The sequence below is a fragment of the Olea europaea genome, chromosome 23 (assembly GCF_002742605.1).
Source record: "Olea europaea var. sylvestris chromosome 23, O_europaea_v1, whole genome shotgun sequence".
NCBI classification, from domain to species: Eukaryota; Viridiplantae; Streptophyta; class Magnoliopsida; order Lamiales; family Oleaceae; genus Olea; species Olea europaea.
The window spans coordinates 7,596,787-7,609,934 of NC_036259.1; the positions used below are offsets into that span (position 1 = coordinate 7,596,787).

Below are 13,148 nucleotides of genomic sequence, written 5' to 3' on the forward strand. Positions count from 1 at the left end.
CAGTCTTTTCTTTCACAACTGAGATCTACGAGGAAATGCAAACAATTATTAACAACACATACAAATGCATTGAAGTTCTTTAAGAGGATTGATTCTAGGAGGAAAAATAAAAATAAAATACAAAAACTAAGAGCCGAACCTGAGCATAAGCTCAATAGGCCGCTGCCTCAGGCCCAGCTCTTCAAGGAGGCCCAAAATTTTTTTTCCTTTTTTTTTTTTTTTTTGGTAAAACCCACTAATTAACAGAAAAAATCCTTCCATAATTGAGATGTTTTGTAAATGTCTTTTACGTTAAGTTTCAAGTTAGCAATTGATTGTATAGTACACCGTTGGATTTTGATTTACATTGATTTTGGGGGCCCAATTTATGGAGTTCGCCTCGAGCCCCCAAGATCACAAGACCGGCCCTGCAAAAACTAAAAGAACGCAAAAAGTACACACCTAAATAAGCAAGAAATCACATTTAAAGATTATTAAATCGCAAATAACAAGTATAAGAAGTTAAAAAGTGAAAGCATAAAGTCTTTGATCAAAAGATTGCCAAAAAAATGTAAAACCGATGTAGTGACGAATAAGTAATCAAAACTACCATGTTAGAGGAGCAAAGGCTACACAAATCAATGTGACGTTGTTCCTAAAGACCTAGTTGCATTGGATCTTCCAAAATATCGCAATGAAATGAACAGGGCGATGACACAAAAAAAAAAAAAATAATAATAAAATTAAGTAGTCAGACTTAAAATTATTGAGAATATGATTTGTATTTGCTACAACATAGCATGAAAGCAAACGTTTACCCGATATTTGAGAAGAGCAAGCAAGCTCGGTGTAAACTTAAGTTTGTAAGAAATATGTCCAATATGACGCAATGAAATGAACAGGGCGATGACACAAAAAAAAAAAAAATAATAATAAAATTAAGTAGTCAGACTTAAAATTATTGAGAATATGATTTGTATTTGCTACAACATAGCATGAAAGCAAACGTTTACCCGATATTTGAGAAGAGCAAGCAAGCTCGGTGTAAACTTAAGTTTGTAAGAAATATGTCCAATATGAAGTAGAAATATCAAATAAATAATTGTGCAATCAACATCATAGTTTGTGAGAACCTAAACTTCCACAATAGCACAATTTAAAGATGTCAAATATGTCAAAACAGCAATAAATATAATCACAATATTAAGAAAACAGTTTGATTGAAGGGGTTCATCTCGATTTTCTACGATAGCTTCACACTTTGCTTGATTGATATAGTCACGTTAAGTATGCAGAGTATATGTGTGTATATATATACCTCTTGGGACCAAAGGAAAAAGCCTCAAGTACAGGAAATTCTTTACCGAATTCATATAGATGCTGATGTGGTGAAACCTTATTAACCTGTATTTTTGTGTTTCTTTCTATCTTCCAATGATTTCACACCATGTATTGTCTGTCAAAATTTTCAATACTTATAGCATGATAGGAGGCCGAAGGAATTCACAAATATGTATTTATATTATACATATCTATAAAATTTGAATGCATTTTAAAAGATAGCAACACCACATTTTATATTCTTGTTTGAGATGCGTAATAATGCACTCAACATCATAGTTTCAGATACCAAACTTCCACTCCCAACACATTTAAAAGAAAGCAAAAGTAAATTCCGTACTATATTATCACGCCAAGAAACATCTTAGTTCGTAACCAAGGATGTCAAGTATGCCAAAACAGCAATCACAATCATATTATTTAGGAAAATAGTTCGATTGGAGAAGCTTATCCGGGCTTCCTCCAAATCCTCCATACTCTGCTCGAATCTTTTGTTTCAGAGTCCAAGAGCTCTCGCCACAATTCAAATAGGTAACTCTCATTAAATTTATTCTTTGCCTCCATTAAGACTACAAAGTTTTAGGTATGAAGTTCACACGATTTGGTAATAGCGCCATCTTGTGTTATTAAAATAACAGTAGTACATGAAAAGAAGTTACTCCTATTGAAATTTAATCCTGCAGCAACCACAAAAGGCAAAAGATTTAACCACTTGCATGTGTTCTTGCCTTGAAGTTCTTTATGCATGACATGGGGAAAAAATAATCCATTAAAAAAAGTGCACAGTAAGATAACCTTTCCCGTTGACTATTTGGCTGCCACGAACTTTTCTGGTTGAGCTTATGGGGAGCTGTCATCTAACGAAAAACCCTGTCCAGAAAATGTTTTAGGCGTTAGTTTGATCATTGATGTCAATTGTTCATATAATTGGTAAAACACAGCATAGACATTGAGAAACCTTCACATTCTCTACAGCCATATGCCTAAGCAAGGTGACCAAAATCACTCGGGGTGGGTTAGTATGGATCCAAGAAAAAGATTTTCAATTTGGTTTAACAAATTGAAAAGAAACTTTTAAGCGGGAATTAAAATAAAATAGTTAGATTTAAAAGTTGAAGGGGAAGAAAACAGAGAGAGATGCATTAATGTCCAAGCAAATATAGAAATAATTTTTTCAATATCTGATAAAAGGTATTTTTGAGGAATCAAAAGAGTTCCACTTAAAGTGTGACGCGCAATAGCATTTTTATGGTGTGATCTATTTTGTGTGGTATAACAATGGCATCGCATGAGAATCATTTTAAAAGAAAGTTAACATGTAAGCGCCAGAAAAGTGTTATTATCAGCTTCATGAATTGATTTATCATAATTTGATAAAGCATGCAACATAAAATTACACTCAAAACAGAACAGCAAATGAGCCCATTATAAGTTAGGTAATGAAAGAAAACCTCGGGAGGCTCAAATTTGGCTCCAAGATTGCTAAGTTTAGCATGAGCTTCAGCATAATCTTTAAAAAATGCATCTTGATCTGCAGCATATTTCTCGGCATATTCCTGCAGATGCATAAAGTCAAATGTAAATATAAAAAGGAGATTTTAGAACATGTCTCTTGCAGTGAAACTACCCATTACTCTACCTTGAATGAAGGATCTTCAAAAAGAACAGCATCTGTAGGTAAAACTAACAGATCTGCATCCCTTCTTTCTTTAATATCCTACAAATAAATTTCATGTCATAATGGAGCTTGAGCGTAATCCTGATTCTTAAAAAAACCGACATCACCAAACAGCACCTTAAAGTAGGAGTTATCAAACTTAAGCCACTGCACTGTCCATGACTGACCTCCAGGGGCTCCAGGTCCTTCTTTCTGCCAGATGACAGAATGATAAGTTTACTTTTTAAATGATTACATGTTATAGAAATTAGTTATTATTTATATTCTTGGCAAGTCACGCAGGGAATGCTAATGGCAAAAATATAATTCAGTGCTAATTGAAGAACCAACTATAGCAAGTGAAAATGAACTCAGAGGATCGGATGATATGGGGAATGAATAAACTATAATATCATGATAGAAAAGTTGAGAGGACTGAAAAACTAGATGGTAAAAGGTCCAGATATATGAAAGTTTTTCTAGGCTTTTTCCTATTGTCATCTCCATTATGATATAAACTAGAGGTGCTCAAACTATACTAAAATTCCCCAAATATCTCGCAAAGCACCATTTTATTTAAATTTTGAGTTTTTGAATACTTATGTTTGCCCATATGCACACATCTTATTTCCTGCACATCTGCAAGCCTCTTGCTACAATTTTTAGCTCAAATATTATTTTACTAATATTTCGCTAAACCGATTAGATATGAAAACACATTTCTTTATGGTTTTCAACTGCCAAAATCAATCAAGTCCACACTTGAGAAGTGCATCAAATCTTAGCCTGGATAAAAAATTTTAAGCACCCATCTTGACATACTTCCTAAACTATAATACCACAATCCTAGAATACTTAGCCCTTGTTTGGGCCCCATTTCTTAAAACTGGTTTTATTTTTTATTTTTTTCAAACTCATTTTCAGCTACAAATTTCATTGGACCCAAAACTTTTCAACCACAAGTCACCAACTACTATCAAAATCTACTAAAATCTAATTTTTATCCAAACCAAGTAGAGGCTTAATTTCATTTATGGATATGTATCTAACACGAAAGCTGAAACGAAATATTTTCTGCGTAGCACAGGAAAATAAATTGTATAAAACACATAAAGAGGTTTTATGTGTGAAGGCTCACTAACTGATGCTAATCTAAAGGACAAAACAATTGATAATATTATAACTTTGATTAATGAAGTTGGCATTTATAGAAGTTTCCACAAAGACTCGCCATCTGTTTCATCATTTACTTTAACAGAGTAAGTTACAAAACCAGATTAAAAAAGGCACAAGTATGATTGAGAAAACAGCAGTCGTGATCAGCAAGATACCAATGTTAGGTTGTTAAAGGAAATATAAGATGGGTGTAGTTACAAATGAGGATGATAAGATGGATGAGTAGCCATGCTAGAATAGACAAAATAAGAAATTAGGATACACAAAAACGTGAAAGTGGTATCGATTGAAATGGATAGCATATTTGGCTGGCAGAAAAAAGATTTGATATATGTAGGCACTGGACACATTGGAAATAGTGGACCTCTGTTGTTGATCCCCAGTTTACTGGAATTAAGGCTTAACTTAGTGTAAGAAAAGTTCAAACTACATCTAAAATGAGCACAAACTGCAGAAATCGAAGAATAACTTTCAAATGATCATCGTTGTATTTAAATTATTTAAAATTTTTACTGCATGAATAGAATATGGCTTTCTATATTTCAGTGCACGTGAATTTATAAGAATGAAAAATCTAAATGTATAGACTACCGTAAAACGCAGTTGATCTAATGACTGCTCTGTACAACTTGTATTTTAACATCACAGCTATCTTAGGATTGCATGAAATCTGTAGCCTTTCTTTATTTGTCCCATCCACTCTGATTCTATGCATTGCATCCTCTTCAAATCTTTGTTATCTATAATCGTACATAAACACCTGAAGTGTCACTTTTGGGACAATGCAGTTCTTCATTGTGATTCCATTGTTGTCCTTAATATTATGATCACTGAAAGAGCGTTCTATGAATCCTCTTTAGTTTTACCTATATGGAAAATCCCGAGAGTTTTTCATGGGATTATTCCTTATTTTGGCCTTGATTTCCTGATTGTATGCAGTTAACTCATGGAGATTAGGATAGGTTCGATTAGGATTTGATTATACGGATAATATCTTCTGATTATAGACAAAATATCTTTTTCCTTTTTTTAGTGACTTTAGCAGCCTGTAACTTTAGCTTATAAATAGGCTCCTGTATTCAAAATCTTCATATGACAAATGATGAAATTTTTCTCTCTAATTCACTTAAGTATTTCATCTTTCAACCTAAAATATTGATTTAAACAACGTTCAAATTTTATGTACCCAGTTAAAAATAAAATAACTGCCTGAACTGAGATTAGAAAGGCAGTAGAGCAAAAATACCAACAGGCTAGATAATTTAAAAGTAAAAGCACATTCAGTATAATCATAGACAGCGTGTAAGCCTAATATCCTATAAGTTCAGAACATTCCCATTCATGGAACCAGCGCACTATTTTCCTGCAGCTTTTGATGCTATATAGGTATACCTTCACTGCTGCAAATAGGTTTGAAGAAACCCTCCTCTGTTCCACCCAAATGCAATGGAATTGCATAATATTCACAAATAATCTATAAATTAATGGTTCTATCTCAATACCGTATATTTTGTTTCTGGCTTGCCCCATCCACTACGCTCAGGCCTTGATCTTCCCAAAGTATGTGCACCGGATAGAACAACTATTTCCTATAAAAAAAATGCTGTATTGTTATCTTGACATTGAATATCAGATTAGCAACAGGATGACAACTTACCTTATCATTCAATCCCATCCTGTAGAAGACCTCACGTAAATGGGTAGCTGGTGAAGGGGGACCAGCATCTGATCAATCAAATTAAGTTAGTTGTGAGTGTTAAGGGCAAAATGAGAATTGCAATCTGGTTGGATTAAGTAAAAACTAAAACATCAGGCTCTATAAGACCTGAGAAGTTCTAGAGGCATTTGAAAAATATGCTATGCAATATAATACAGGATTTTCATGAATGATAAAGAAAAATCAAAAAGAGAAAGGGTCAGTAACTAGTGGAAATTTCAAATGCTCAGACTTTAAACATAATGCTCATGTCAAGCTAATCCTCCAAGGATGCTCGTTTATCACATAATAAAAATACAATACAGTACAAAACTATTCTTGTAAAAGTTGCCCAAAGACTGCTCATAGAACACCATGAGACCCAGAGAAACCATTTAAAAATTATTAGTGCCATATCATGCAAACCCGTCATTTTTGTAATGAAAATGTCGGGGTAGACTTGGCACAATCTTTTAGTAAGGTAACTTCAATGATTTCCCACCAACTTTTAACTTCGAGTTGAGCCCCCTTCCAATGCAACCAGCCAGAAAATATAGAAGGAACCATCAATAGATAAACCTTTTACCAACATGACTACTGCAACTATTCAAATCAGAGTCCAAAAAAACAAAAGAAAAAAAATTTGACACAAATCAACCATGATTTAAAAATTAAGCAGAATCCTCTTGCTCCTTCTCTGTCCACTAGTGTCTCAAGCTTTTTCTTAGATATAACACCACAAGACCCTGGGACATCTATCAAACCCACAGAACATGTCACAGTGCAGCCCCTAGCCAATCAACTATGCAATCACTGAAACCTGATTTGGAGGGATTAGAGTTTACTATTTTTCCAAATGGTTGTGTGGCATCCTTATTTGCTAATAATCGGTCTCAGAAACTCTTGTGCTTTAGAAAATACATGCAAATGAACAGAATGTATTTGCAAAAGTTGCAGTTATTTACCGGGGAGCCTCCCCTCTTCAGGACATTGCTCAGGTTCAGAGACATCAACTCTTCCATACTTCATTGGAATTTTGGGACCCCCAGCCTCCTGTAATTCCAAAGAAGAGTATCAGTAACATCAACTCTTCCATTCTTCCATGTATATATATGCCAAATATAAACCAAAAGAATCACCTCCACGGCAGTAGCACTGGCCAACTGGAATAAATCAGCATAAGTCACACCAGAATACTTTTCTTTGATAGGCTGAAGAAGTTTAAGTGCATTAACCAGCCCTGTACTTAAGCATGTAAGGCAACTTACACGTCATCCAAGCAAATAATCAATATTGATATGGAACTCACCAGCATTGGCTGCATGTTTCAATTCAATCTCAAATCTTAAACTTCCATTAGCACCACCTCTTTTTGGCCATTCTTCAATATTCTTGTTATAAGTACCGGCATCATGCCAGCCCAATCGGACCTGTTTCATATGAAAACTTTATAACTATTTTCTCCACTATTATATGTTTCAGTATCATCCACAATTCTGTAAAGGCATTAGTTTCAAAATGCCAGGATCCATGTGGTGAAACCATTTTTTTTTTTTTTTGATAGGTGACTTGACACTCACAAATGTCCAATGTTGAAGAGTCTAGATTTGTGTATTTTAAGTCTTTCTTTATACATCCTAGACATTTTATCCCAATTCCCAAGTTAGCGACTTTGGGGAAAGCTATCCTTTTCAAGCATGCACGATTGGGGTTGGCGATCTCCAAAGAAAAATGCGGTTCAGACTTCAGTGAGGAAATAGGTGTTTAAGGCAAGTTCTTTTTCTTCTTTACTGTTTTCTCCAAATATTAAGAAAGAAGCAAAAACACTATTATAGCATTCATATACACAAAGTACTAGTATATTGAAGAAGCATTCACCCCATACACCAGACATATTTTCCTCAAAAGCTAATTTACATAGACGTATGAAGCTAACTCCAAAAGTCAGGCATAATACATTGACTGTATTTATTTGAGGCATAATGAAAATTCTGAGCAAATGCTGCATATACAAAACTGGATAAAATGTAAAAATTCATCTCTTCAAACTTCTCAATTCCAATGCCATCCTGTCTCCTTGTATAAAAACAGGATATTACCTTCTGAAAGTAAATTTTGACATATGCATGATTGTGATGCTTCTTGCCTTATCTAGCAGTCTTTCAAATCCTTTTCCACCCACTATATTTTCTGTTTCTTCAGCATACTAAATACTTTTCATGGCAAGGGATGAAGGAAGAGAAGAAAGGGAATGAGATCATCACCTTGTCTCAGTCCCTTCCAAATCAAAGAAACTTGCTAGGGATTGATATATAAAAAATTTCAAATCAAAGCAAAATTTACTTTAGCTACTCTTGTTTCTTCCCCCAAAGTAAAAATATTGTCATTCATATGGGCTATGCCCTACACCATTTCTTAGTATCAAATTTCGCCAAGGCATATATCCTTCCTTAGTAAAATACTTCGACCATTGATTACAACCAGAGCGGTAAGACATGACCCTGGTGGTTAGCTTACCCTTCAGTGTTTTTCATGATCATCCTTCCTAATTTTCTTTCATTCGTGCAGTCCTCCACCACGTGTTCAAAATTCACAACATAATCTTACCGTGCAGCGTGTGCAATCAACCACCATCCAGCAATAGTGGAAGACATTTTACATGAATATGAAATTCAATCGTCTGAGTTCCTATTCACACTTTATACATTATAGTTTCTACAATAAAAATGCACATCATATGAATAAGTATACAGTTAAGAAGAAAAATTCAACCTTAAGGTCCTTAACCTAAATTCTATAAGATCGGCCCTCTACTAATTGAAAAACAAGCAAAATGAAATTACCAAAATGGGATGGCAATATGTAGTCTTGAGTAGCTCTTTGATGTTCTCTCTTGCACTTTTAAGCTGTTCAGGGATCGAAGCAGCTGATATTGGTGACGTCACAGTCGCGTAACTTAATCTCTCGCTCGAGATTCGCCCCAGGGTTGTCTTCTAATATTTAAGAAAAAAAAAAAGAGAAAAAAAAAAGACAAAATAAATAAGAACATCAATTAATCGCATATACATATACATACGATAAATATGATTTTATACACGAGTGTATGCATATACGGACCTTGCGGACGTAGAGGTGGGAGATGACAGGGGAGAATCGGAGGGACTTGAGGGAGATGGAGGAAGAGAGGGTCAGTCTATTGGCGGCAGAAGGGAGAAGGCGAGTGGTGGCGGTGCTGGTGGCTGCGGCGGCGGCGGAGGCGGCGTAGAAAGAAGCCATTGCTTTTGATACGAGTGTCAGACGATGATTTATTGGCTAGTCTCCTTGTAGGCTGTATTCATGGAGCAACCGGCTTTTTTTAAAGTAAATTTTCACCCAAAAAATTTATTTTTTGCTCTTTATCTTACTTTTACAGTGTTCATTTTTTAATTCTTCCCTTAGAATCTATTTTTCTCTCCAACTATAAAAAAATCAATTCTTATAATTACTATGGAACAAACCCTAAAATTGCTACGTAATAACGACTTTAACCCTTGTTTGAGCCCCATTTTAAAGGAAAATATATTTTTAAAGATTAATGTTATTTTATTATTACAATGATAAATCATCGATAATGTGATAATCTATGTGAAATAACGAGATTTAACAGTTCAATTTTTATGAGATAGAGAAAGAAAACATGTTCTCAAGAAAAATGTAAGGCATAATGAGTTGCCACATCATCAATGATTTATCATTATGATGATAAATAGTATTATTCGTTTTGAAAATTGATTTTTAAAAGAATGTACTGTAAAAAATAAATAAATAATTTTTTATTTACATGTAAAATTATTTTATTCAAAAATATTTAATTAAAAATGAATTTTAAAATTTGAATTTTTGAAAATATAGGGCTCAAACAAGGACTTAGTATACAAAATGCAGTCAATGTCAACTAGATGCACATTTTCAACACTAGTTCAATTTAAGGCTAGTTAAAAAATAAAAATAAAATTATAGCTCCACGAAATAAAATTGTTCAAGAAAAATGAATAATTTAAGTCTCGGAGATTTACAAATTTTCAATTATATATCTCATCAATTTTTATTAAAATCTACAGCAAGCAAGGGCTTAATAGGGTTCCTTTTCGAGTTCGGAATTTCATATTGGATTAGATCCGTTTTAGATTATTATGAGAATATGGAATTTCATGGTCACATTTAATTTAGAACAATAAAACAAAAATTGTCTTCTAAGGCACGCTCGAAGTGGTACGAGAATGCTTATTCAAATATTCATCTATTTGACAATATTAACTGATAATTGCTATAGTTGAACGTGTAGGAAATTGATTCAAATCTACCGTTGTTTACTCAAACTCATCTCACGTTAAATTAATTTTATTTCATTACATCTTTACTAAATTGTCACAACATAAGTTCAGTTTAATTATTGTTAAATGAAGAGGCCTTGACTCGAAATGGGAGCAAGTTTGAAGTGGAAGGGTCGTCGCTCAACGGATAAAAGTTACTCTAGGGATAACAGGCTGATCTGCTCGACGGGTGGGTCTTGCAGTCAAGTTCCTTTCTACCTTTGCACTCGAGGGGCAAAGCCTAAAAAGGATAAGGATTTAGCCATTTGTACATAATATTTTCCTCATCTACTTGATAGATGCAGTGTCACAGCAGATGATTGAGTGCAAAAATTAACAATTTTTTAAATAATTCAATAATACTATCAAGGGCGTGGACCAATAATTCTATCAAGGAAACATAATTGAAAGAATAATTACCTTGGATAATGCTAAAGGTACATCACCATGTACCGAAGGATGTCCAACGCCTCGTCATTGGCGAGACGCCTGTGGGCCTGCGTGTGGCAGGCACCTCGCCAATGACGAGACGCTGGATGTCCATAATGAACATCCTTAGGTACATGGTGATGTACTCCTAATACCATTGAATTACTTTTATGTGACTTTTTAACTTAAAAAATGTTAATATAACAATGTTTCTTATTACTATTTAACGAACATTTATTTGAGGAAGAAATACTATTTTAATTTCTAACTTTCATTTAAATTAAAAGTTACATTTTAATTTATAAGTAAAATCATTTAAAACAAAGATTTTTACCTTAAGAAACATGTAGGCCTCGTTTGGTAGGGATTTTTTGCCCAAAAAAATTGATTTTTTGACCGTTTTTTACTATTCAAGTCGTAATTTTTGGTTTTTTCTCTCACATGTGGACCTCACTTTTCTTCTAACGATCAAAAAATTAATTTTCAAAATCCCTATCAAACAGGCCTGTAATAAACTTTTTGAATTGGTTGCTTAAAATTTATATGAAATTGGTCTAAACTAAAAAATCAAATTGGAGCTTTATTTAATAGTTATTAAACGAAGTGAGCAAGCGATTTTCCACTTTGAAGACCAGATGTGTCCTATTTCCAGTTATAAAATTCACACTGCTAATAATTGGATAGAAAGAACTGGAGAGTAGTGGCTCCTGATTTAGTGCGTGTGGCATGGACTGATTGGGATAGTGTGCCAGGTTGAACAAATAGCCAATGGGTTTATAGCATCTTCAGTGTGGCGCGAACTGATTGGGGCAACGCGCCAGGTTGAAGAGTCGATGGTTTTAGAACATTTCAGTGAGTCGAGGATTACATCAAAAGATATGATATATCATCTCAAAATGTGGCACACCATCCACTTAATTTTTTATTATTATCTTGATTGAATGACATGTTCATTTAATTTTTACAGGATAATATTATCTAGCGCCATTAATTAAAACATCAATTTAAATTACACTTAGTATGCTCTATTAAAAGTAAAATAATGTGACTCATTTAATGTTACTTATTATTGTCGCACAGTCTAATGTGACATCAGTGATGCTAAATAATATTAATTTCTTTTATATTTAATTTATGTTCACTCTTTCTTTACATCGTCTATCTTATACATGTAGGTGAAATTTCAATAATAGAAAATGGAGTTACAAAATAAATAGGAAAACAATGAAATCGGATGGATTGAGGTGCAGATATCTTGCTCTCTTTAAGAAGATTCAAGCCCTCTGCAATTGGCAAAACCCAAAACACAGTGTAGCATAACTTCTTCATAACTTGTTCCTTTCAGGATACAACAGCCCGACTGTTTATCATATAATTCAAACAAATTCTATACAAATAGTTGACCCCAAAGCTCCACCAAAAAAACACCATTATTTGATCAAGAATCTCTCCAGAAAAAAATGAGCGAGAAAGTAAGAAGAGAAGATGAGAGGGAATTGTGATTGTTGTGTTGGTGAAGAATGACCAAGAAATGGTCCTATTCATAGATAAAAATAGGCCATTCAAAATAAAGAGCCGTCATAAATTACATGCTCAATTCCCACTTTTGACCTTTTCACTTTCTAAACCTCCAACCTCTTCACTTTCTTAACTTCCAAAACATACAAACCTTTTAAAAGAAAATGTAATGAATGAATTAAATATATTTAAATACACCAAAATTCTCCCACTTATTATAATATAAAACAGACAGAAGGATTATCAGTCAAAGTGGACTATTATGCATCATGAAGGTGTGATCTACATTGAACCTTCACTTAGTGAAATGGAAACCTTTATTCCAAAAACAATAATGTGCTAAGCATTGAACTATGACTACTTAAGAGAAATAAAGAATTACTATTCACACATAACAATGAAAGTGTAGACATGAGCTTTTAATAGTCAGGCCGTTATGGTCTTGTGCTAATCCTAGTGTCATGAGCGCATTTGAAAATAAGCTTAATTCTCATAGGAAGCAGCCCCACCTCCACACTCACATAGGTGAAATCTATCAAAAGTGCTCCGATAATACTTGCACCCCACTCATAAGAGTTATAAATCTCATTAAGGGTTTTCTTAAGAAAACTCAACATCTAAAGTATTACAAGATTTTTTTGCGACTACCATAGGATTCATTATTCCTAATGAACCCAGTTCTCAGGATTTCTAGTTCCTGGTTGGGAATCCTCATATGTGGCTCTTATTTATAAAGGCTTCAATCCCATCAATCTCGATGTGCTCTAGACCCTTTCTCTTGACAATGTCTTTGCTAATGGATCTGCAAATTTATTATGAGATTTCACATAATCAACATTGATGATATCATTACTTAGATAAGATCTTGTGGTACTGTATGGTACTGTATGTTTTCTTGATAGGTCTAGATTTTCCATTTATAATAACAGTTATGTACTGTACCAATTGTTTGCAGTGGTATCGCAATGAATTAACACAGATGAAACTAATTTTTTTCCAC

General features: G+C 33.8%; 1 protein-coding gene across 1 annotated transcript; it reads right to left on the reverse strand.

Moving 5' to 3' along the window:
- Positions 1–1,533: 1,533 nt before the first annotated feature.
- LOC111372265 (probable L-ascorbate peroxidase 6, chloroplastic/mitochondrial) lies at positions 1,534–9,193 on the reverse strand. Its single transcript, XM_022994508.1, has 12 exons — positions 8,967–9,193; positions 8,693–8,842; positions 7,159–7,279; positions 6,989–7,089; positions 6,815–6,902; positions 5,811–5,878; positions 5,656–5,742; positions 3,116–3,190; positions 2,960–3,037; positions 2,772–2,876; positions 2,116–2,190; positions 1,534–1,997 (listed from the first exon to the last, which is right to left on the reverse strand). Exons 1-11 carry the CDS (start codon positions 9,123–9,125, stop codon positions 2,161–2,163), a joined length of 1,062 nt encoding a protein of 353 aa, XP_022850276.1. The 5' UTR covers positions 9,126–9,193; the 3' UTR covers positions 1,534–1,997; positions 2,116–2,160.
- Positions 9,194–13,148: the final 3,955 nt, after the last annotated feature.

Excerpts from the sequence above, each read along its gene's own strand:
- LOC111372265 (XM_022994508.1), bottom strand. The coding sequence starts at position 9,125 with ATGGCTTCTTTCTACGCCGCCTCCGCCGCCGCCGCAGCCACCAGCACC. Across the intron at positions 7,280-8,692 it reads CATATTGCCATCCCATTTTG|GTCCGATTGGGCTGGCATGA; the intron begins GTAATTTCATTT and ends CATATGAAACAG. Across the intron at positions 2,191-2,771 it reads CCAAATTTGAGCCTCCCGAG|GGTTTTTCGTTAGATGACAG; the intron begins GTTTTCTTTCAT and ends TTTTCTGGACAG.